General features: G+C 27.9%; 1 protein-coding gene across 3 annotated transcripts; it reads left to right on the top strand.

Moving 5' to 3' along the window:
* The first annotated feature begins 14,396 nt into the window (after nucleotides 1-14,396).
* Nucleotides 14,397-23,510, top strand: LOC130961949 (MADS-box protein SOC1). Of its 3 annotated transcripts, none has more exons than XM_057888001.1 (9): nucleotides 14,397-14,759; nucleotides 15,111-15,167; nucleotides 15,291-15,486; nucleotides 20,154-20,235; nucleotides 22,121-22,185; nucleotides 22,342-22,441; nucleotides 22,567-22,608; nucleotides 22,698-22,739; nucleotides 23,025-23,510. In XM_057888001.1, exons 3-9 carry the CDS (start codon nucleotides 15,305-15,307, stop codon nucleotides 23,193-23,195), a joined length of 684 nt encoding a protein of 227 aa, XP_057743984.1. In that variant the 5' UTR covers nucleotides 14,397-14,759; nucleotides 15,111-15,167; nucleotides 15,291-15,304; the 3' UTR covers nucleotides 23,196-23,510. The 3 variants fall into 3 exon arrangements, with proteins under 3 accessions (XP_057743984.1, XP_057743982.1, XP_057743985.1); XM_057887999.1 differs by having other exon boundaries at nucleotides 14,398-14,759; nucleotides 15,287-15,486; XM_057888002.1 differs by having other exon boundaries at nucleotides 14,401-14,759; nucleotides 15,287-15,486; nucleotides 22,124-22,185.
* Nucleotides 23,511-26,552: the final 3,042 nt, after the last annotated feature.

Genomic DNA, 26,552 nt, shown 5'->3' with positions numbered 1-26,552 from the left:
AAAGAAATATTATTTTATCCCATAAAATCGCTAGCATTTATGCATTCAATCCTATTATCAGAAATTTGACTAGCTAAATTATTTCAGTCAATTTAAATCGAAACTTGTTCACATGTTACTTTAGATTTTCACATATAATGAATGAGAATATTTAAGTTGATCATTGGATAAAGAAATGAGAGAATAGAAATTGTCAAGTGAATTACAATATGTTTGTTCATACATGAGCCTAAAGAATATAAGTCTGGCCCACAGCCCCACGCTCCTCCTAACAGACAAGTTATATTCGAAATTAGATTTGACAAGGTCGGTTTAATAGTGTCAAATCTAATCCATGAGGCCTAATCTATATGGGTCAAATCGATTTTAAAATAGATTTCTGAAATCCGTATCCGATCCGATATAGAGAGTAAGTTAGACATTTTCTCACTACTTTGAATATCACTTCCAAGTGATAATCACTCTAAATATAGGGAAATAATTTTGCACACCGTAAAAAAATATTTATTTATGATATTCAGAAGTCATTTTTAAAAAATAACTAAGTTTCACATTGTTATTTTATAAATATTCTAACACACAGGTATTTTTTTATTCTAATTTCATTAAAAATCTACTAAAATTCTTGCCGATTTAGATATAAGAATCTCTTACAGGTATTTTTTATTGTTGTCCAGATGAAAAAATTGAAACTTTTGTTTATCCAAACGAACAAGTCAAAACTTTTATTTAAAAGCGTTTGGATCTTAGGTTCAAACCTGAATTCATCTAGGTTTCTAGTAACACTTCAAATCAATGTTTGAAGTATTTTGAAAAAAAGCATCGTTAATAAAACGTAATTTTCTATAAACATTTAAATATTTCTTCTGGGCAGTGCCTGCGATTCGATTTTTTTTTTTAAACTAAATCACACCACCTCCCCCAAAGAAAAAAAAATCTCCATCTGGTCTCAAATTGTAAATTTGAACAAACATTGCATTAGCAAAGTAAATAAAATAAAAGGTGAGAAACAAAAAAAGGTAAAGTATACTTTTGTGATTGGGGCAGAAAAATTATGACCAACTTCAAATGCACTTCATTTATTTAGGCGTTAGTCAAAAGTTACTTTTATATAGGTTAGGTCGGCAGATTCTGTTATAATTTTATGGCCCAAAAATTTTGTACAACTGTAAACACAGTACTTGAAAAGAGTTTTGTATGCCATTTTTGTGAACATTTGTTTTAAGAATAATTGTTAAAGGTTTTTTTTTTTTTTTGTGACTAAATAGAAAAGAAAGAAAAAAGAGACAAAATCAAATTAATTTGTTAGGGTCATATCTAAATCTATTAGATGTTGAAGCTCACTCCATGGTTGGCTCCAATTCGAGTAAATGTCCGCGACAGAAGCAGCTGCTTTAGCCATACAATCTGCAACACTATTTGCAGTCTTCTGAATTAAAAGAATAGAGACTCTCTGCCAAATCCCATTCCGGAATATCCTTACTAAGCATTCTTTGGTTTATCAAGAAAAGAGCTTCTAAACAGTCTGTTTCACAAATAACCTCACGAAATCCACTCTCCCAAGCAAGAAGTAAACCTCTCCAAATTGCATACAATTCAGCAAAAAGAACACTGCACACTTCGACTTTTCCAGTGCAACCTTTCAACCAACATTCATCAGGATTGCGAATAATACAACCAAAACCAGCATAGCCAGAAGGAACAAACCAACTAGCATCACAATTCAATTTAACAGAATGAACTGGAGGTGGAACCCAATGCAAACAAAGTGAAGGAGAAGACAGAGATTGATGCATAGCAAAAAAATAATGTTAAAGGTTTAAGAGTTATATTTTTTTTTTAAGTTTAAACACATTATATATTCTTAGAAATTTATTTCTTCTATGAAACGCCACTTTAGCATGTATTGTTAATATATTTTTATAACAAACACTGCGTTAATGATACTAAATCTAATTAGCAAAATCCTAGACATATACCTATATTGTGTGGATAGAATTAATTCTATGATTATAACACGTGATTCATGCTTCTGAATGTGATTCATATTTGCCACAAATGAATAAATAGGGACCTACCACCAAGTCACCAACCGATTGCTTGTGTCAATGGATTTGGTCCATAAAAACTGATGCCCGCACACACACATTTATTAGTTACCTTCTATCTTTACATTCTAATTAATTGCTTTCGTCTTACTTTTATGGTATGTTTCAGTGTCATATATTAATCATTAATTTATTGTAAATATAAATTTTATTATTAATCAATAAATTATTAAATATATAAAATAAAATTCAAACTCACCATATTCACTTAAACGAATAAATAAACCGATTATTCAATCATATAACATTGGTCATATTAAAATTTAATAATTACATGTTAATTACTGTATTTTAATATCACTATCGTTTTGATTTTTTATACATTAAAAATGGATTATTTAAATTTACTTTACATACAAATATATTGGTTTTTTTAATGTATAATTATTTTAAAACAGAGAAAGGATATCTAAAGTTACATTTTTTTGGCTGACATTATTATTGAAGGGCTTATTAGCTTCTAATATTTGTGTATTTAACTTGTGTTTTCATCCAGTTGAATAAAGTATACTTTTATAATGTGTGACATGATTGTAACTTTAGCTTATCTTGTCTCTTAATATTAATCGTATTGAATAGAGATTCAATAATTTTATCGGACATGATATGTATGTAACTATTTTTCATTATTGGGTTTAGCTGTTGTACGATGATAAAATGAACTTCAAAATAGATAATAATTACAATAATCCAACGGTGCCCTAACACATACATACAGAAGAAACCAAAATAATTTGGTATAGAAAAATAAATCAGTTTTTCTTTTCACATGTATTTAAGTAGCAATTTATTGACTAGAAAGAAATTTTTAAATGGAGTTCACAACTAATCAAATTAGTTTTCGTTCGATTGTATTGAAATTGAATGATATTGTGGTATGTGTGTTATCGGTTCGGTTTGATTCGGTTTTAGACTAAAAACCAATCGAACTGATCTGTTCAGTTTTTACATAATACTAATTAATCGGTTTGTTATCTGCGTAACAATCGAACCGAACTAAAAACAGTTTGGTTCGATCGGTTTTTTCGATTTTTAAATTCTATAATAGAAAATTATTCTTAGTAAAATGATGTTCAAAACAATCAATAAACTGAAATAATATTATATTACATTCAAATTCAACACAATTTCAACAACTAAATATAAAACAAACACATTTGTTAAATCTAAAATTTCCATTTCAATGTATTACTAAACCACTTCTGCTGTTCGGTTCGGTTCAATTTCTGTCAAACCAATCAAAAACCGAACCGAACCGATTGATTTACTTCCGAAAAAAATAAAAAAATCGATTTTTTTCAATTTTTATTCGGTTATTGTAAATTTTGGTTCGATTTTGCGATAAATTTCAGTTTGGTTCAGTAACTTACACCCCTATATTGTGGTAAGAAAAGGCATAAGGTCCATGATGTAAATTAGTCGCAACTTGTCAACATACATCTGAGACAATATGTAGGGCATACCATCATCTTATCTATATATACATTTTAAGGTTGTCAATTATTTTGTTTCTACTGTTTTGGTACATTCGTGATTAACATGTTGTTGTATCTTTTAGCAAAGCTTCATGGCCAATATTGTCCACCTATTATATTTTAAAGTTTAAGATCTTATGAACAGTAGATGGTGTTCATTAAAAGTACTAATTGTTGTAAAGAAAAATTAAAAAGTAAATATGTTTTACAGTCTCTTACTATTTTTGATCGATTTTAAATTATATTCAAGTAATTGATCTAATAGTTTTTTATAAACAGTAATTAATTAATGTGTCAAAAATCGTCTAAACCTGTAATATATAGACCGCTAAAACTAATTACTTAGATAGTTAGAATGATTAAAAATTTTTAAATTATAAATACATACTTTGTCTTTCGAACAAATGATTAGAAATTGAAAATGATATTAAATCTAATAAAAGTAATTAATGTTAGAAATAAGAAACTAAATTGAAGAAAAAATTTGTGTATTATTAACTGTGTTTAAGTTGTCTAAAATGATACAATATAAAATAGTATTTATAAATGTTAAGAGAATAGAAATAATAATAATAAAGACGTAATATATATCCTATAATAAATATTTAGATATGCTAAATAATTTTAATTAATGCTAATTGATTCTAATATATTCTAACAATTAAGAACGAAGTTTATTTGATTACTAATAAAAAAAACTCTGAAAAAAAAAATTGACACTACATAAAGAGAAAATTAGACTAAAATATTAAGAAAATATAAAGAAACAATTAAAAGCTTTCATGTTATACTTTTTTCTTCTCTTCTTATAATAACAATAATAATTTCTTTTACGTTTAGATTTATTGATTCTTTAATGTAACCAGACAGAAAAATAACCACATACATTAAAGTCAATTTACTTAAAAAGTTAAAGACGATAATTATTGTTTAAAAATAATGAGTATTATTTCTAATAAAATATTATGGCAATTGTTAATAATATTAAAGTTAAAAAAAATTCATAAAATTTCTAAAATATTGTAGCATTCATTATTATTATTATTATTATTATTATTATTATTATTATTATTATTATTATTATTTATTATTATTATTATTATTATTATTATTATTATTATTATTATTACTATTAGAACTTTCAAAATCTTATATATTTTTTCAATAATGTAACACTCAAATTGATTACATTATTTAAGTTACGTCAAATTTCTTGGTGCATTATAACATATAAGAAGAACAAAATTTCTTTGCTCATCTTTCAATTTGTTTCATCAATGTTCAATAACATAAACAGGAAATTTAATTTGAATATGGAAGTAAAGGAAGTGTTGTACTCGCGTATAAGGAGGAGGGGTTTTTATCTCATTGTGGGATCAGAGGAAGCAGAACTCAAATTTTGCGAGTTGTGTCTCTCAAAATGTAAAAAAAAAATTACACAAAATAAGAAAAACGGAAGTCCGAATTTCACGTTTTAAACTTCAAATTTCATCAACTGCAAATCGGATCATGCGATTTGTGAAGCAAAATTTTATCACCAAAAAACTCGCATGGTCTGAATTGTGTACTCTGAGTTTTTTTAAAATTTTTAACACAAATCGGACCTTCCGATTTGTATATTCTGAATTTTTTTCAATTTTTTAAACAAATCGAACTCTTCGATTTATACTCCCATAATTTTAAAAAATACAAAAAATTATCATGTTAAAGTATATCACTTATTTTATTTTCATATTAAAATTTTTTAGCCACATAAACAAGTTAAAAAAATTGCACGAAAACAAAGGCAGATAAATAAGAAAAGGTGACGAAAGCAAATTCATGGGGAATTACGTGCACAAAGAAATTGGGAAAAGTAAGTAGTTTGTGACCGTTGGATCTCATCAAACGCATCGAAGGACCACTGCACGCTCAGTGGTCCCCCATAATCCAACACCTAACATTCTGATTTCTTTTATACTTAGCAATTTCATTTCATTTCATTAATTCTTGGTAACTGAGTTCTGAACCCAACACATTTACATATGGTTTTGGAAGCAAGAAACAATAGTACTTTGTCATAAATAGCATAGATATTTTTTAGACTATTACCACTTGCCACGTGCCAACCTCTTTGCCTAACATGTGCCATCCACAAATGGACTACTTACCATTAATTATGATTAAAACTAAACACATTATTAAATGATGGTGACTAGGATTTAGCCGACATAGTTGAACCGAAAGTTAATCTGTCATGTATTGGCTGGCCTATTGGGTCAATTTTATTTAACAAATTTCGATTTGGTTAATTTTTTTTTTGTTGTCCACGGTATTCTCCAACTCGATAGGTTAAGGACTAATTTGTCGTGGATCGGAACTCCATTTAAGGGTCTATCGCTGACCAATGAATTACTGCATGCACAAGGCGGGATTCGAACCCCCGACACTTGCTTAAGCGGACGAGTGAACTGGACCATCCCAAATTAGTTGATTTGGTTAATCTAAATTGTCATAAATAATAATAGAATTTAGTTAATATGTGTTTTAATGACAATCAAAAAAAGCTTTTACAAAAAAATTTGCTTTAAAAAAATATTAGTAGAAATTTTAATATAGATTTTTAAATATATGATAGTTAAATTTATAATAATATATTTAATATTTATAAATATTATTTTTTATTTGAAGTGTATATTTTTGTATTTTTTATTTTTATTTGCGCTGTCTTATATTAATTTTTTTTTAAATAATAGAAGTCGATTTTTGAATTTTAATCATAATTTTTTTATATTATATTAGTAAATCACTTGTATCAAAATTACTTATATCTCTAATACCAATTTTTATGATTTAGTGTAAAGGGAACATATTATTAATATTATTATTAGTACAAATTTTTTAATTTTTTTATTTTAATAAATATAAAAACAAATATAATAAAAACTTAAGTTTTATATTTTTATAATAATTTTTGAATTAATTACTTGAACATATCCTCTTAGAATAAAGGTTAGAAACTTAGGGTTTTGCTAAAGTATTAGGTGTGGTTAAGTTAACAAATAGAACGATTGCATTTAATGATTATAGTTTGATTTATTGAAATCTTATCATGATAAAGGAATATCCCACCTTTTTTGGGGCTTGTTTTTATTACTCGAACAATGCATAAACTATTCTTACTTTTTTCGTTATCAATTTGAAAATTGAAATTCTTCATACATTTCCCGACAATTTTTAAAATATTTTAAACATCTCAGTTGTATTTATATATTAATTTAAAAGACATAAAGTAAAAAAAATTTAAAATATAATTAAAATTCAATAACATTTGAGTTCTATATGTAAATTGTGGCATTCCTTTAGATTTCTTAGTCACTCGAAAATAAAATCCACTCGGCTATTATGATTGTTGAGCAAATCCAGAGCACCCTATATACACATTAATATGTTAGAAAAAAAATTAAAATTTATTTTATTTAATATTTATTAATTATATTATAATAAATTATATTAAGTTGGATAAACACTTAGTGTAAAAAATTAGGTATTTACATAACCAAATCAAGTTTTGGAGGAAATTTGTGTGTTCAAATAGGGTTGTGTAAATCCTAGAAAATTAGTATATGTAATATTTTGACTATGGTAAAAATTCTACCATTATTATAGTAGAGACTGGATACAGGTTGCATAGCACAAGACAACTAAATCAGCATACATGACTGTATCAATTTTTTCGCTCCCTCACTGCTATGTTTTCTAATTTTTATGAGATAAAATAAAATTATCTTTTAAATTTTTCGTTGTAGAGTCCAAACAAAAATCAAGTTGAAATTGAATAATAAAAAATTAATTTTTTAAAGTAAAAGAAGGCCATATATAAATTCAACCTCCTACCTCTAAATCTTATGTAACTTTCGAAAATATATAGCAGTTTTAAACCACTATAAATCAAAGTGACGTAATATATACCGATATAGCTACAATTATACTAGTGATTTTTACAAATCGTCATAAATATTAATCTTTGTATCTTGAAGGATGATGACTCCCAACCGCTAATAATTTATTTTGTGACAGTTTGAATCATAGAAAAATTCGAAAAAATCGTCGCTAAATGACGCCTTCCTTGTAGTGAATTTGATTATTATGCTAGGATTAGATAATTTTTTTGTTTGTTTGTTAGTATAAATGGGCTAGTTATTATTTATCATGAATTTACCGGAAGTTTTGAATAGATTTTTTTAGCGTATGTTTTTCCTTGTTTTCATTATATCCCACAACTTTTACACAAAAAGTGTTCGGATATAGCAAAAGCCAAAAGATGGCATATATCTCTCGCTAGTTTTATTCATGTAGCCAAAATGATTAATAAAAAAAATGCTCAGAATTTTTTACCCCCATCTCCCTCATAATAATGCCCACCATACCATATAGAGGTATATCATGAAATCACTTGTACGTCCTTGTATAGGTTTTTATTTCTTTTTATTTATCTTATATTAAAACTTTGTTTTAAAATAAAAAAAATAAAATTCTAGATTATTATTATATATAAAATATTTCATATTATATCATAATAAAATTATTTATCTCAAAAATTTAATTTAAATTGATAAATTAACATACAGAAATAATTATTATTTTTAACCATTTATCTAGTTCCAGCCTCTGTTTAAGATTTGAAGCATTTATAGTTGCTCATGCTCCGGGCTTTAATTTCTTCTAAATCGTTGTACTACGTACACAGGCTAGTTTAATTTTTACATAAATAACAGTAACCTATTAGGTTGGATGGATAGAACGAAGTAATAAAATCCTTGACTAAAATTGAGAGCAATAAAAAGAAAAGGAATCTAGGAGGTTGAAAGTAATAATGAAATGAGCATGCTATTATGCAGATGATGATGACGGGTCACAAATAGCTTTGGTATGTTTTCGACTTCTTATTGGTAAGCTTCTGTACGCTCTTGTACGGAATGATCAATCATCTAACATCTTTCTAACGTTTGTACCTTTCCCCATTTTCATACTTCCTATGCACCACCTACTTAGTACTTACAATAATATTGCTCATACTTTCTTTCTTTCCATAAATAAAATTTACATTTTTTTTTATCATTTTTATATTTATTAAATATATAATTATTCATATTTTTTTTATCATCTTAAATTTTTTAGATGAATAGTATTATGACATATATCAGAATTTTATAGCCAAAAAATCTAGTTAAATTCACTTGTTTTAAAGCCTTTTTGAGTTTGTGAAGACTGTAAGAGTATATAGTATAACTAATTGTTAGTAATTTAGTTAGGTAGTTAAACAACTACCTAGTTAAGTTGTTAAGTGGTCAGTTTTTTATTGTTCTTGATATACTCTTAGGTTTATGTGGTATAACTAAATGTTAATATTTTAGTTTGGTAATTAAATAACAGTGTTAAGTTATTAAGTGGTTAGAATTATTTTTTATAGTTTTTGATTTATTTTTACATTTTGTTTGAATAGATAATAAAAAATAAAAAAAAAATAAAAAATAAATAAAATATTTTTTGTTTAAATAAAAAAATTATATTAATATTTTTAAATTTTTTATTTTTTTATTAATCAAAGATGAATTAATAATGAATTACCCTCGTGATCATGAGAGAGTAATGGATTACTATTTAAAAATATTACGTCTTTTACATTCTCTCTTTTACGTTCTCTCTCTTGCAATACTTGCAATAATTTTTATTAATTACTTTTAATAATAAAAATAAAAAATACACAACAATAATATATTTTATGTAATATTTTTCTCTAATTCTACGATAATATAACTGTCCTATATCAAAACTCACTCAAAACAGAATATACTGCCAAATAAAATCAAACTAACTACTTTTCTAATTCTATTATGAATAAAGATTTAGAATCTTTATCTTTTTTCTCCTTTATACCTCCTCCAACTCGAGTATGGTCGAAGAGCAACTCGCAATTTGATCTTCAATCTCTCAAAAAAAAGTAACAGATAAAAATTTGATAAGAATATATGTAAACTGCTCAACATCGTTTGAATTGTGCACAATATGTAGAGAGTTGTTCCTTAACTTATCTCTAATGAGCTAAACTTCAAGTTGAAAATAATGTTTCGTCTTATCATGGAAGATTGGGTTATGCATAAAGAGGACTGTGCTCAGATTATCACAGTGAATCATAAGAGGAGTCGACAGAAGAACATCTAGTTCATAAGAAGATTTTGCAACAATGAATAACAAGAACAGCCAAAAATTTTTAAAAAATTATAATCTGATTTTTTATGTAATAAAAACTTCATATGGTGATTTATTTGTCAAAATAAAAGTAAGTAATCTATTAATTAAATATGTTGAGATAATAACAGCTTTATCTCAATAGACTAAAGGCATAAACACAATAGATAATATAGACAAACTCATTTTAATGACATGAAAAATGATGTGAAATACTTTTTTGTGTCATGAAATTAGTAAAAATAAGAGATTTATATTCACCTCCATTGTCATATTGGAGTTTCTTAAACTTACAATTAGTAAGGTTCTCTATGAGATTTTAATATTGTTTAAAAGCATATCGAACTTGGAATTTGTTAACAAGTAAAAAAGTACAAGTATATCTACTAAATGCATCTATAAAAATCAATAGTATCGATAATCAAGATAAGAGATAACAGGGCAGGGCTCAAACATCACTATAAATAAGTTATAAAGGTGCATCATAAGATGTACTAAAATCAGAAAAAAGACAATTATACATTTTAGCTTTAGCACAATTTTTATAGATCTTAGAAATTGAATCAGAACTGAAACTATTATAAGCTATATTACATTGACTGAGAACTAATTGAACTGTTTTGGTGGCAGAGTGACCTAAACGTTTGTGTCATAGATCAAAATTAGAACAAAAAATAGAAAAAACATAAAGAGTATTAGGGGTTGATGAAGATTGAGGCACAACAACATTCACAAACTGATAAAGACCTCCTCTTCTAAAATCTTATAGAAAAACTCTCTTCGTGAACTGACAATGAACAATACAATAAGTTGCATAAAATTCAAAATAAACAAAATTATCTTGAGCAAATTTGGATACACTTATTAAGTTCTTAGTGATGTGTGGTGTGTGTATGAGTTGTTGTAATGAAAATTATCGTTTAGAATTCAAAGAATATGAAAATAAACTACCAATATAAGATATAGAGATACCTAAACCATTTTCAACTTGAACTTGATCAGGGCCAGTATACTCTAAGCAAGAAAGCATGTTAGATTAATTTAGAGTCACATGATTTGAAGCTCCTGTATTTGGATATCATGTCGGATCAGATATAGTGGATGATGCAGCAACAAAGGCTTGTGGATTATGAAAAAATGGAGTTGGTGGTGGAAGAGTGAAAGCTATGGAATTGCTTTATGATGAAGAGGAGCAGACAGAGTGGAAACCATAAGTGTGTGGCCTGAATGATTGAGATTGAAAAAGGGGTGGAAGTTCTTGGTTAAATGATGGAAGCAATGCCAAGCAATGTGACCTTCCTCTTCTGGTTTGTCTTCCTCTTCCTTGTCTTCCTCCAGCTCCATGATTAAAATTTGGAATGGATGAAAATAGGGGTGGCAATGGGTAGAGTAGGGTAGGGTTTGGATCCAACCCTAACCCTACCCGCGGATTGAGATTTTTATATAAACTCAATCCTATCCTACCCGCGGGTTGAGAATTTTCCAACTCTAACCCTACCCGCTCTTAACCCGCGGGTACCCGACCCTACCCGCGGGTTATAAAAAAAATACAATTTTATTATATAACTTGATGATAATTTAAAATATAACTGATTTTTATGTAAAAAAATATTGAATTATCAATTAATGATTTTTTTTAGTGGCTAAGGATATTTTACATTTAGTGAGAGGTATTTGATTCAACATCCATGTAAAACATATTTTTATATAAGTATATAACATATACGTATATATAGAGTGCGGGTTAGTTAGTCGGGTAGGATTGAGGCTCAACCCGCACCCTACCTGACCCGCACGAGAACCCTACCCGCTGCGAATCGGGTTGACAATCCTACCCGACTGGGTGGAGTCGGATTGGGTACCCGCGGGTAGAGTACATATTGCCACCCCTAGATGGAAAGGAAGTTTATGTGAGGTTCACTTGCATCACCAGATTCTCTGACTTTCGATACTTATCAAGTATTTCATCATGAGTTAGCAGCATAGTTTCAACCTCACAAAGACTAAACATTTTTTGTTTTGAATTGACAGTGGTCATAAGTATTTGATAATCCTCATTAAGTCTTTCAAGAATAGCTTTAACCTGTTTTTCTGGTTTGAGAGGCTTTTCCAAAGCTGCAAGAGAATTTTCAATGGTTTTTATTTTGGAAACGTACTCTGATGCTGTGAGATTGTGTTTCTTGATAATCTTAAGTTGTGCCTTTAATTGCTTGATCCTAAATTTTGTTGACTCCTCAAAATAAGCTTTAATCTTGTGCTAAATTTGATAGCTATAGACACATCCAACCATTTTTGGCTTGAAAATTGAGTCCATAGAAGTCAATAAACAAAAAATTAGGTTTATTTCGGTCATCTTGGATCCATTGTGTGTATTGAGAAGATTCAATCCCAACAAGTTGATTTTCTGAGTTATCAAAAGGTGCAAGAATCTGTTTTTAATACAAATGTTCTTCCAATGCTTATCTTCTACTAGCTGCTAAGGATTGTTACTTCCATGTCTTGTGGTTATTTTTTTCCTACTTATCTTGAATCGGATGAAAGGGCCTTTAATTGAAAATCTAAAATGGAATCTGATTAAAAGTTGTATTGGCAGCATTTGGATCTTTGTTGATAGAGATAGCAGAATTATTGGAAGGTGAGGCCATGGATCTTCAAAGAGAAAGAAAGACTAGGCTCTATATATCATGAAGGAGTTTTAGAACCGTGAATTTTGAACGAGAGAGAGCAGAACACCAAAAAAAGAAAGAAAAAAGGACAGAAAAGAAAAAAATAGAAGACAGAAGCTAAAATTGAAAAATAATAGAGAGAGAATGAATACACTGACACTTCTAAAGTTATAGCAGTAGCTTATATATATATACACAGAATAAAGATATATATAATTGCCCTACACCAAGACTCACTCAAAACAAAATATACCATCAAATAAAACTAAACTAACTACTTCTCTAATTATGTTATGAATAAAAATTTAGAATCTTTATCTTTTCTCTCCTTTACATAGGTGTCCAAATATTTTTATAACCAAGTTTTTAACTAAGTCCGTGCTTCTTGTCTTTTGTATACACATGGACACTTCTTCTTCCTCATCTTTCTCCTTCTTTGTTATCGTCGTCGTCGTAATGTCGTTGTCGTCGTCATTGTCGCCACTACCATCGTCATAGTCGCTGTCACTACCGCTACCTCTTTCTTCTGTCACTACTGCTTTCTCTTCCTCTCCTCCTGTTGTTGATGTTATTGTTAACATTGTTGTTGTTTAAATTCTTCTTCTCTTTTTTTTTCTTTTTCATCTTTTTGTGTTATCATTATCATCGTCCTCATCATCTTTATCTTCTTCTTTTCTTATAAATGTTCAGAAAATTAGAGCACATAAATTTTGATGTACAACACATAAATTTTGGTATATATAGCACACAAATTTTAGTATATAGCACCAAAAAATTTTAAAGATTACATACCCAAAATATTGACACCTAACAAATAAAATATGCACATCACATAAATTTTGGTGTACAACACAAAAATCTTGTTGCATAACATAGAATTTTTATGTGTAACATAAAAATTTTTGGACGATTATTTACTCAGAATATTGACTCACTCAACTAACAAAATACCTTTGCAGCAAAAATTTGTACTATGTACAAAGATTTGTGTGTTAGCAAAAATATATGTACTATCGTAAAAATTTGTGTACTATATCAATAAATTTGTATTATGTACAAAATTTAGTAAGTTATACTTCGAAAATATGTATTTTATATTAATACATTTTTGTGCTCTTCAACAAAAATTTATATACTGTAAAAAGACAAAAAAAATAACATATGCACCTCATTTTTTCGTTGAGTTTTACACTAAATTAAATCTAATTACAAAAAGACTTATACACATAACATTACTCATATAGAAAACCTTTTACATGTGTGAAATACAACAAGAAATTTTTATAGTGAACAATTGGTATTATGTCTTAACAAAAATAAACTAATCCGAAAAAAAAATCCATTTTTCTATTATAATATTTTGACATGATTTATTCTCTAATATAGTATTTATAAGATTATATAATTTTTAAAAAACTATAGCTATGACTATTTTTTTTTCCTTTTAACAAATTAAAGTTAGTTACACAACCATTGAATGAATAAGACCCAAAAAATTGTTTGTCGACCAAAACCTTCTTCACATACGCAATGTCCAATTGAGTTGGCAAAATGACGTTTTTTTATTTTTTCACTACTAATAATTCATTGAAACTTCATTGTCATCCCTTGCTTTCTATATATACTTTATCATTTTTTTAATCACGGTAGTCATCATAAGTTCTTTCATAAACTATTTCCCACATTATATACCTTCCTTTAATCTGAAATTTTTCTTTTTTGGGAGAGTGGGCTTTTGCTATATTCCAAAACAAGAAAAGGATGAGGTATTCGATTTTCTCTTACATCTTTTTTATTTATTTTTTATAAAATAAAACCTCAAATTGTTTCTTAATATGGTGGGGCACAGGGGAACATAAATAACGTTGGATCAGAGTGGATGAATAAGGAAAGTTGGGTATGTGAAAGCTTTTGCTTCTTCTCTTAGACAAAACAATTAAAGAAAATAAAAATAGGTCAAATCCAACACCATTTCTTGACTTACCTCAATTCTTTCGTTCTTTCTATTTTTATGTTCTCCTTCCTCTCTTTTGGGTGCCTCCTTAGTCCTTTCTTTTTTTTCTTTCTTCTGATTCCTCAGATTCATTCTTCATCATTTTCTTCCCCTTCCCAACACCACCCTAAACTATTTTCCCCCCTCTCTCTTAATTTTTTGTTTTTTTTTTTTCAATTTGGTTTGAATAATTTCCCCTTTTGGAAAGTAAAAACCCTTGGATTTTTTTCCCTGTTCTTGGCTCAGTGAGAAACTACTTGAACTGAAGTTGCTTCTCTAACTGCTGGTAAGTATCAAACTCAAAAGAAACAAAAAAAAAAAAAAAAAAAAAGAAAAGAAAAACTCTCTATCTACATATTTTCTTGCTTGGTGTTTATAGATCCTTTTGTTTGGAAACCAGATTTATTTATTTACTTTTATTGATATTCTTCTCAACAATAATTAGGTATCTTTATTTCTTTCCATCAAAATCTATATACATACATCATATACTGAAAATTTTTCTTTCTAATTTTTAAAATTTGTTAATTTCTCCATATATATATATATATATATATATATATATATATATATATATATATATATATATATGTTCCGATCCATTATTTTCCTTTAACATTTTTCATCTTGGTTTCAGATTTGCTCGCTGCAACTCTCTACCTTGCTTGGTTGACTCAAGGAATATAATACTTTGGTAAGAAAACATTTATTATTTATTTATTTATTTTTATTTATTTATTTATAATAATTAAATTATTTGATATGGAAATTAAATAATAATATTTTTTTATTTCCATGTTTTAATTTGGCAAGGAAGAAGGAGAAGAGAAAATGGTTCGAGGGAAGACTCAGATGAGACGCATAGAAAATGCCACAAGCAGGCAAGTGACGTTTTCAAAGCGCCGCAATGGGTTGCTTAAGAAAGCGTTTGAGCTTTCTGTTCTTTGCGATGCTCAGGTTGGTCTCATCATCTTCTCTCCAAGAGGCAAGCTTTATGAATTTGCAAGCTCAAGGTATATATATTCTACTTCTACTTATTATATATATCTCATTATATTCAGTTTATAACCTTAACAATTATTATTTTTATTATTATATTTATTTGTTGATGTTAGTTTCTTATTAGCTCAAATTATTCATTTGCATCTTAGGTGTATACCTCATATATATAGTTCAAAGTATAGTCAAAGTAGTCAAACATTTTTATCAAGTACATTTATATCTTTTTTTTTATAATTTATTTTTTGAGGTTGGGGTCTGAAGGTATGAAGAGTAGATAGGGAACATTTCATGTGAGAGTAGAAGGACGAAGATATATAAATGCTTGAAAAAAAATCAGAAAAATTTGGATTACATATATATTTTAATTTAAAAATCTTCTAATAAAATAATAAATACATATTATCAATGTCTTAATAAAATATTGAAACTAAGTTAATAAAATTAAATTTTGTAGTTAACTAAAATAATATACAACTCATATTTTACTTATTAGTTTCATATATTGAATGAAACACTTCATTATTGTTGTTTGTTATTACTTAACATAAACATTACTACTTAGTAAAGCTATAAATATGTACATGTAATAGTAGTTCAAATTAATTAAGATAATAAGATGATATGATGTTGAATAGGATTGAGGCCATTGAAGTAATAATTGATTAGTAACCCACGGTAGATACATATATAGTACAAATTAAAGGGGGTAAATATATATAAATGATGAAATGTACTATTTTGGTTTCCTCATATTGGTGCATGAGAAGATAGCTAGCACATGTTCGTACTTAGTAGTGCTGCTGAATCATACGTACTAAATAACAATAATCGCTCTGGCATTTACGATGTTCATCACAGGCATAAAGTCACACTAATAAGTATTGTGAATTTGTGATAGAATTGTGTCACTTTATCTCTAGCCATTATTTTTTTTTTTTTTTGGCATATAATTTTTATAGTTAGAATTATTATTAAATGAAATTTGAATGATAGAAACTTCATATCCAATTGTATTGATGCATTACAATATAAGATATATAGAAGTTTATGTAACATCCTTTGATGCATTATTATCCTGTCGTTAATATATATAACCTGCACCACATAACAATTCTACTTGATGCCTTTTGTAAAATCTCATCATATATATGATCTTTAACTAATAATGATGATTAGTTTTTGTTTTATAGAATTAATAAGTAGTGTATAGGTACGCGATTTTTGATATAACATCCAACAACAAAGTGTTTTGACAGAGTAGTGTATATAATTAATGTGTCAAAAGACAAAGGAAATTAAAGTAGTATTGTAACTCATTGTGCGAGGAGCTTGCTTGTGATCTTTCATAAAATAACGTGCATAGTAGTGTGGTGATCACCACAGTACTTAATTACTATCTTAGTATATATATATAAGAGCAACAAGTACCTCATTCCAAGATTATTTATTTATTTATAAAATTTAATTTCTTATTATTAATTACTAGAGCTTATTGTATTTGTATAGAGAGTTGAAACTGCAAAAATTATGGTGGTTGTGTGATCTATTTTTTTTTTGGGCGATTTTTTGTCCTGTTGTTTATATAAAAAAAATGGTGTTGAAAACTCACGTCTTATGGAAAATCAGTTAGGAGGCTGTTTGATTTGCGATTTATTTTTATTTTTATCTGTATTAATTTTTGTTTCTAAAATTTTATGAAAAAGAGAAAATAATAAAAAAAAATTTACTTTTTATTTTTTATAAAATTTTAAAAACAAAAAATAATAAAAATAAAACTAGAAAATAAAATCATAAACCAAATGCATTCTTATATTTTAAAAGAGCATGTAAACATTTTTTGCAGCTTAAATAATAAATATTGAAGTTATATAGTGATAGAGTTTAGGTCAATAATAACCTAAGCTAGAGTGAATCTTGAGATGTATACCCTTTCATTACATTCAAAAAGTAGCAGTATGATTAAGTGAAGAAAAGTGTTAATCAGCTTTGATTTTTTTTTTTTTCACTTAACATTTCACTTCTTGCATTGCTTGTAATGAGCTTTGATTTATTTATTTTTTCCCTCTCTTTTAAAAATAGTCATCAAATCATCAATTTGAAAAGTCTTCCATCACCCTAACATGTTTTTTTAAATGACAAATATGCTTAGACTGTGATGTAGTTAATGCTGGAAACTTCTATATAGTTAGTTGGCAATCCTTCATTGAGGTGACAAGTGTAAGAGAATCCACTTGTTAAGAGAGATTATAGAGATATATAATCATTTGTGTTTTTTACTTATTGATTTAAATTTTTAGAATAAATAATTTTCTGACATAGCATTTAGTAAAAAGAAATATTTTAGATATATATTATTTATATGTTTTTAGTTGCAGTTTATAAACTTTTTTAAACAAAACTAAAAATGTGAGGTGACCAATATTTTCTTCTTAACTTTGTTTTGTATTCAAGTTTATAGTAGCTAGCTTTATAAAATGTTAGTCCCCTAACATTTTGGAGGGTTTTTTTTTGTTCTTTTTTTTTTATTTGTATTGGCTTATATTTAAATTCTTTCTTTTTTGGAAATCACAGAAATTAAATTAGCTATAATTTTTTTTGTCGTAAAAATATTAGTATCATATTATAAAATTACTTATTGTAAAAATCTAATAAAATATTATTATATCGACACATTTATACCGAAATTATACTTGTTGTTCTCTTCCTCTTTCACATACACTACACACTCACACATCTTAGAATTCAAGTGAATTTTAGAAAGATTCAAACTCAAAGTTGGATATGATGCGATGCTAATTGAGCTTACTAGCTAAATTTCTTACTCATAATATCTAGATTAAATTCAAATAATTTAGGATTTTCTGTAAACTTGAATTATATTATGACACAATTAAGGTAGCAAAAGTGTAAATAAAGATAATCACAAGCTTGAAATATTACCAAAATATAGTGGAAGTGGATTCGTCATATAGCTAGAAAAAATTGCATGAGCCACTCCAAATACTTATTCTTTAAAAGTATAAACTTGAGTCTTTATTAAAACATAGTTTTATATTTTTTTTAAATATAAAGCATAAATTTTAAAAAGTATCTCATGTCACAAATTTTCTGTAATCTTTACAATAATAATAATAATAAATAATATCAAGCTTAACATGCTTTGGACAAGCATAAATATCTCTAATTTCTAAGGTTATGTCAAAAGAAGATGAGAGTTGCTAAATAGTAAAGTTTCCTTAATTATTCAAGTTGAACATTTCATCAAAAAGTATAGTATATTCATCCATGCAATTTCAATGGGAATCTTCTCATCAAATTAAAGTACACCAATGCATGATTGAAGAAGCTAGTTATGAGGCAAATGGATTATTCACAAAGCTAAACATGGCATCTACTTCTTAGCCTAGGCCTTTGGACTTATTTGGTATATGTCTTAGAATACAATTATAGAGATATTTATTTGGATATTTAAAGTTTGTTTAAAAAAATGTAAAAGAAAAGTTGTCTCTATTTTTAGATAAAATTTGAAAATGACTTAAATCAATATGATGAGTGTCATGAAACTATAAATTGAATTTGTCAGCATGGATAATTATAATTTTATCTTATGAATTTTTATGTCATATTATATGAAATCATCCCTCTTTCGAACTCAAACTATTAAATTAAAACACATACTTAGTTCTATATCAAAACACTCACAATGCATATGAGTCTCAAAGTTCAAAAAAATAGAAAATGATTCACTCCAATAATACAATTTTAACAACTATTTTCATGCTTCTAGTTTAATAAACTCTTCTAGTTAAAGTGCTATTTTAATCCTCAAAGATTTTGTTTAAAATCAAAATCATTCTAATATTTTTTTTAAAAAAGTGGTTCTTAATGTTACAATAAATTTTTTAAAATAGTGTTTTGTTATGAAACAATATTTTTAGATGAATTTACCTATTGTAAAAATAATAATTACAAAAATCTCCACTTCTCACTAATTCTAGCCATCACCTCCTTCTCCAAATCCTCCACCAACCCACTTCTATCATCAACATCATCTTATTACCTTAAAGTATGAGTGGGGATAAAGGGTGATAGTGAGGTAAGGATGGAGATAGATAGAAATGGAGATTAGAATAGAGAGTTATTTTTTTATTTTATAATTATTATTTTTGTCAAGAATAAATTCATCTAAAATTAATGCTTTTTTGCTGAAGAACTATTTTAAAAATTTATTATAATAAGGACAATATCTTTTTAATAAAAAAAATTAAGAATGATTTTAATATTAACAAAAATATTAAAGATCAAAATAATACTTTTTTTTTTCATTTGTTACTATAAAAGTTAATACATTCATTGATCTATATATCTATACACATATATAACAAAGTTTCATTGATCTATATATATAGACACAAGTATATACCAAAATTTCATAGTTACTAGTGAAAGGGTACATGTTTTCATAGTTACAAATAATAGCTTTTGTAAGTATATATAGTATGTATCATATACATGCATGATAATTGTTCTAGCATTATAGGTTAATAATTGGGTGCTACCTAAAGTATATATCATATATCAGTGTATCAGAAAATCAAAACCTTATACATATTTAATATGTTCATCTTTTCAGATTGTTTATCAAACTTAATTTGTAAATTGGCTATTAATTTTACAGCATGCAGGAGATAATTGAAAGATATCGCAAGCATACAAAGGATACTCCACCAGCAGCCAAATCAGCTGAACAGAATGTGCAGGTTAGTTGCTAGGTTACATATACCATTTTCTTTAAGTTTCTTTTATATATTTATTTATTTTTAATTCCATAATTAAGCATTTCCAATCCATTATCTAGCATATAGATGGTTTTTTGTGTGATTATACTCATGTTTGATTAAGTACCTAGCTTTCAGTAGTGACCCTTAATTACCATAATAAAGTTACCAAACCTAGTTAAATCATAGTTCTACTTCTAGTCTTCTACCAAACTAATTAAACTTAGAATTTCTCTACCTTTTTCCATTCTGATTATTTATGAAAAGACATCTATCGAATTAAAATTTAGGAAAGTCTTTTTTTTTAAGAAAGATTTATTATACTAGCAATTGGATATGAATATATATTTGAACTCCTTAATTAGTCCTTATGAACAAAAAAAGAATATTGATCTGAACTTAAGTTAATCCTGAAAATTAATTCAAGAGGTAGGTAAAGCAGATTATTATGGCAATATGTTCCTTTTAATAATACAACATCTAGTTTCTAACATTTACTTGTTTTAAGGTTTTGGTTTGATGATACTTCAAAGGATACATGGACAAATAATGTTTGGTTTGCATTGCTTTCTGATTTATTAGTCATTTTGATATGAATAAATGATGATAGTGCATTTTGTTGAAGCCTAGCTAACTAGTGAGTTGTCTTTATTGTTTATATTTATGTTTAATTTTTAGATTGATAAAAAGCGTATTATTGTTTGCTGCATAAAATTAAACAACAATAATGTTGGTCTGTTTGGTATCCAAAGTACTATATCTTATATATATGCCAAAAATTAAAGTTGTTAGTTAGAGACAAATCTTATACTTCAATTCATTTGATCTTGAAAAATGTTACTGTCAGATTATTAGCATCTTACTAATAACATCTCCTAACTAACCTTAGTTAGTCGAGTAATTAATTTAATTCTCTATTTAAATAAATATAAAAAATTTTGTGTATGTAATAAGTTATTAGCCAACAATAAATTTTTAAATAAACTTTAAATTCGTAATAAATTAATCATTTATTTATCAAATTGAAAATAACATATAAAACCACAAAACAACTAATAACATCTCCTCTTAACGAATTTGAACCCATAATTTTAGAATTGTATCACTTGTTGGATCAAAGAGAGAAAAAAAAAGTATAACTGGTAGTCTAGCTGGCTATACCTATTATTATTACTCTAACTCATTAATTTAAACTTGGTGGATTCTATTATCTCTATCTTTATGATAAATATAATAACTATCCAATATTGTTAAATTAAAGTCATCTTTTTTTTGGTAAACCTTTTTTAGCAATGTTTTTTAAAAAATATTGCTAAATAATAAAAAAATATTTTAATTTTAACGATACCTTTTAAAACACTATATTCACTAGCATAATTATGATAATATAGACATACTAAAATGACCTTTTAAACTTTTACCAAATATTATGACTCGATTTGACTCCAACTTCAATTAGATCTGGCTAAGATATGGTGCTGATGAGTGATGACAATAGGAAAAGGCGTTTTGGTTAGCTTATAGCTTAACCCTAGTAGGCCTTACAAGTACAATAAACATGCACACACCTCTTACCTGAATTGAAGCAACAACTAACAACTGCATTAATATTTTCATTCAGATTAATGTATACTTAGATTCATGCTTTCATACAAGTAGCACCATATTTTGTGACCTTTAAATTTTTCTATAGTGAATCTAGCTAGAACCTGATTGATCCTTCCACATAAAGGCATGCAAATCTTTAAATTTTATTGTGTAGGAATTGGCTAATTGCATTTGCTTATGATTGACATATTTATTAATTTTATTGAATATTAACTCTGTAGTTTGATGAATGACATTGCATTCCCTATTATAATAATAGCAGAATTTGAAGCAAGAAGCAGCAACCTTGATGAAAAAGATTGACATTCTTGAAGCCGCAAAAAGGTTATTCAAGATCTTGTTTGAATAAATATTCTCCATATATTTATATAGTTATATTCATCTTACTCAATTTCTGAAATTCAATAAAGTTTAGGTAATCACATTATTAATAAATTAACATCTACACTACCATACATATTGAATTTGTGATTCTCTCAGGAAATTCTTGGGAGAAGGTTTAGGGTCCTGCAGCATTGAAGAACTGATCCAGATAGAACAACAATTGGAGAAGAGTGTAAGCATTGTTAGAGAAAGAAAGGTATCACAGTCATTATTAACAAGCATTTCTGAATAAATTTTCTCTAAAATTGTCAAAATTAACTATATATATATTTATATTTATTAAACAATGTATAATAACATTAATTAATTTCTATTCTCCAGACTCAGCTTTACAAGGAACAAATTGAGCAACTAAAAGAAAAGGTAAGCTTATTGCATCATTGCATTATTCCCACTAAACATTAGATTGAAAATTAAATATTCTGACTAATAATTTGTTTTTAAAAATTTAGGAAAAAGCCCTAATGGATGAAAATGCCATGCTCTATGACAAGGTATAATAAAGTTACATTCTAATGCTATTTGATCTGAATTTTTTTTGCACACTCATATATAGCTGATTTGGATTATTCAACATTTCATTACCCTAATTGAAATCTAAATCTTAAAAAAAGTTCACTTATAATTATTAGTTTGTGCATATTTGAGAGATGATACTTATATATACTTGTGTCACAAACATAATATAGGGTAAATTACACTCACATTTTTTAAATTCAGTAAAATTCAACTCTTAAACCATTATATTAGACTGAATTTTTTTTTTTTTTTTGTTTCAGTGTGATAATATGGTTCAAAATCTAGCAACAAATAAAACAAATAATAAGGATCAGAGAGAGAATCAAGCTCAACCCTATGCAGAAAGTAGTAGTCCAAGTTCAGATGTGGAGACCGAATTGTTCATTGGACTTCCTGAAACAAGAACAAGGCGCATGTCTCCTACAAATTAATTAAAATTAAGTTCTCTATGATGATTGTTGGAACTAATCCATCCCTATGCAAAAGTATGTATAGAATAATAAGGGTAATTAACCCAAAATTAACCTTATCATTAATGTATATTAGAAATGTGCTTCTTTATTCTGCTCTAATAGAGATAAGATAATAATAGTGATGACTAGAGTGCTTTGTTTGATGCTATATCCTCAAACATATGTTTGGAGTTTGATTATTATATGACAAGTTGTAATGGCAAATGCCTAATGGAACTCTGATTCAAATTAAATTCCTGAATTCACTATTATATGAGTGCAGTATTAGGATAATCATCAACATTAATTTCTCCTATTTTCTTACTCAGATTTCAAGTATAGTGATGTATGATATTTTGAGAACTAACTAGCTACTAGACTCTTGCTGAAAAATAGTGTCAGTAAAATTAAACTCTTAAAGAATTAAACATATATTCTTAGAAATTATTATTTAGCAAACCATTGTGTGGTATTAATTAATTTAAACCAATTTAGCTTGGAATGAATTTCTTAAAGACTGCACCCACTGTTGGAATAAATTAATTTTCTATAACCCAGATCATCCATATTGAATCACAAAAAATATAACATAATGCGGAAGCGTACCTGAATTCATAAATATGAATCATACGATCGGAAGAATTTGGATCTTGTGGTTCTTTCGATCTTCCTCAACCAAAGCCTTCTGTATTCCTAGGCGGCTGAACTGTAACTCTTTTGATGGAGAAAGAGCAACAAAAGCGGCTTTGGTATATTGGGGACCGAAACCCTGAAGGTCTATTTATATTTGAGCATGGCACCCATTAAACCCTTAAGCCCAAATAAAATAGTATCTAAAGCCCAAAAGATAATATATCTAAAATCCAAAAAGATAATTATCTAAGGAACAAAAGATAATATCCGGTTTTATTCTCATTTAATTCCAAATCAAAAGTAATAATGACTTATTCAATTAGCATTTATAACAATAAATGAGATCGTCATTATATAAGTCATTTAATTTGAAATAGCATCATTTGTGATTATAATTGATATATGTATTGCCCACAAATAAGTTAGGAAATTAAATAATTTCCTAACAATCTCCCACTTGGGCTATACATATATTCTTTCTTGACATAATCACATTTTATAAACTTTATGCGCGCATCTGAATGCTATTTCTTTCATTACTTTAACAATCTGGTCCGTCTTATACATTAGATATGGAACTATCGCAGCTTTTATCACATTAAATGCCGTGACTAAACCACGCCAATCACCATCCTAATATACTTAACGACATAGATCAAATTTGGATGAGTAATATGAAAATTACATGCCAAGTGATCTCATGCATGTCTATTTCCAGCTGGTCCAACTTTATTGAGATCAAACACAATACAAATATTGCAAAATGAACATTTCATATAACATGAAATAAACCATCAACTTAATTCTGCAGAAAATAACTCAATATCTGTCATAGGACATATAGCATAAAATAAACTCCCACTAAACCAAGGCATCACAAATGTTGACACCCATCCGAACAGTGTGCTCATGAAAAACTTTAGGGTTCAATCCCTTGGTAATGGGTCTGCTAGCATATACTCTGTTTCCATATGTCCTATGGAAATCTGTTTTTTTCTTAAACTTTCTCCTTGACAACTAAGAAACTTGATGTCTATATGCTTCGATTTTGTCAAGCTCTTATTGTTATTGGAGTATAGTACTTACTGACTTATTGTCACAAAATATCTTTAATGGCCCTTTCAATGTCATCTACTATATGAAGCTTAGTGACAAAGTTTCGCAACCATATGCCATGAAATCGGAATCAGAGTACCTAATGATCTCCAAATTTTCTGATCTCCGATAAATAAGCATGTAATCCTTTGTTCTCTTTAGATAACGCATTATGCGTTTAACAGTCCCCGCCCCCCGCCCCCCGCCCCCAATTACTGTCCCCGTCCCCGCCCCGTCCCCATGACGGGTAGCGGGGACCCCGTATCCGCTGGGGACCTGGGTCTCCGCGGATATCCGCGGATTTTTGTAAAAATAAGTAAAAATTGAAAAAAATGAAAAAAATTAGAGAAAATAAAAAATAATCTTCATTTGTCATTACAAACATAATATTCATAGTCTTTAAAGACTTAAATAGCAATAACAACAAGACATAAACATCCAAACATATCCATAAACAACCAAATATTACATAAACAACCAACCATATTCATAAACAACAAAATAAAGTTCATGACATCATAAAAACATAATTCCACCATCTCAATCTTCCTTTCATCCCATAATGGTAGTGATGGTAGATTCCGACTTACTTGAATCCTACATTGACAAGAAAACAATTTAAAGTTAAAATCATATAATAACTCAATAAGTCAATAATATAAAAACATAGTGTATTATATGTAATTTAATAGTTTACTTACGTCAACATCTCCTTCAATGTTATGAATTGTGTAGCACTCAAATCCTATGTTAGTTGTAGTGCCAAGTTCATTCCAAAGCCAATCTTGATTACACATTAGAGCCTCTAATGTGTCCGGACGCAACCTACTACGATGTGGCGTAACAAATCGACCACCCGTACTAAATGAAGATTCAGAGGCAACGGTAGAGATAGGAATCGCCAAAAAATCTCTAGCAATAGCTTGCAAAGTAGGAAACTTCGCTCCATTTGACTTCCACCAATTTAAGATATCAAAATCATGTTCAGTTTGTGGTACCGGTCTCTCTTCAAGATAATAGTCCAACTCGCTCTTTGTATCAATAAATGCGGATTCCTCACTTACATGTGCAGCAAAATCAGCTTGCCAATCTTCATGACTGAACTTCCTCCCCTTTGAACTTGAAGGAATTGATGGTGGTGGCGGCATATCTAATTGAGCAGCTTGGTCTCTCTCTCTTCCCTTTGTTGCATATTCTAAAACTAAATCTTGCACTACCCTTTTCACTTGACCAATTACAACACATGCTTCCGTCTCACCATATATTTTACGAAAAAAGAAATTCAATAAATACATCTTGTACCTAGGATCCAAAAGAGTCCCAATAGCCATAACTGTATTAATCACACCCCAATACTTTTCAAACTTAGTTATCATACTAGTAGCCATCATTTCAATTATCTCATTTCCACAATTTTTCCACTCCATCAAAGCCAACTTAATCACACAAACCTTAGGAAAATAAAGATTTGATGTAGGATAAGTTGTTCCAGAAAATAATTCAGTCACATCAAAAAATACCCTCAATCTTTGAAAAATCTCATCCACCATATCCCAATCCTTCTCACTAGGCAAAGATTTATATTGACTCTCACGCAATGACAATCTT

The sequence above is a fragment of the Arachis stenosperma genome, chromosome 2 (assembly GCF_014773155.1).
Source record: "Arachis stenosperma cultivar V10309 chromosome 2, arast.V10309.gnm1.PFL2, whole genome shotgun sequence".
NCBI classification, from domain to species: domain Eukaryota; kingdom Viridiplantae; phylum Streptophyta; class Magnoliopsida; order Fabales; family Fabaceae; genus Arachis; species Arachis stenosperma.
Note: the sequence above shows the minus strand (reverse complement) of the source record. Positions and strands in the feature narration are given on the sequence as shown.

What these genes read in the sequence shown, in the direction of transcription:
- LOC130961949 (XM_057888001.1), top strand. Translation starts at nt 15,305, where the DNA reads ATGGTTCGAGGGAAGACTCAGATGAGACGCATAGAAAATGCCACAAGC. An exon ending in TATGAATTTGCAAGCTCAAG is followed by an intron (nt 15,487 to 20,153) that starts GTATATATATTC and finishes TTAATTTTACAG; the next exon opens with CATGCAGGAGATAATTGAAA. An exon ending in CAGCTGAACAGAATGTGCAG is followed by an intron (nt 20,236 to 22,120) that starts GTTAGTTGCTAG and finishes TTATAATAATAG; the next exon opens with CAGAATTTGAAGCAAGAAGC.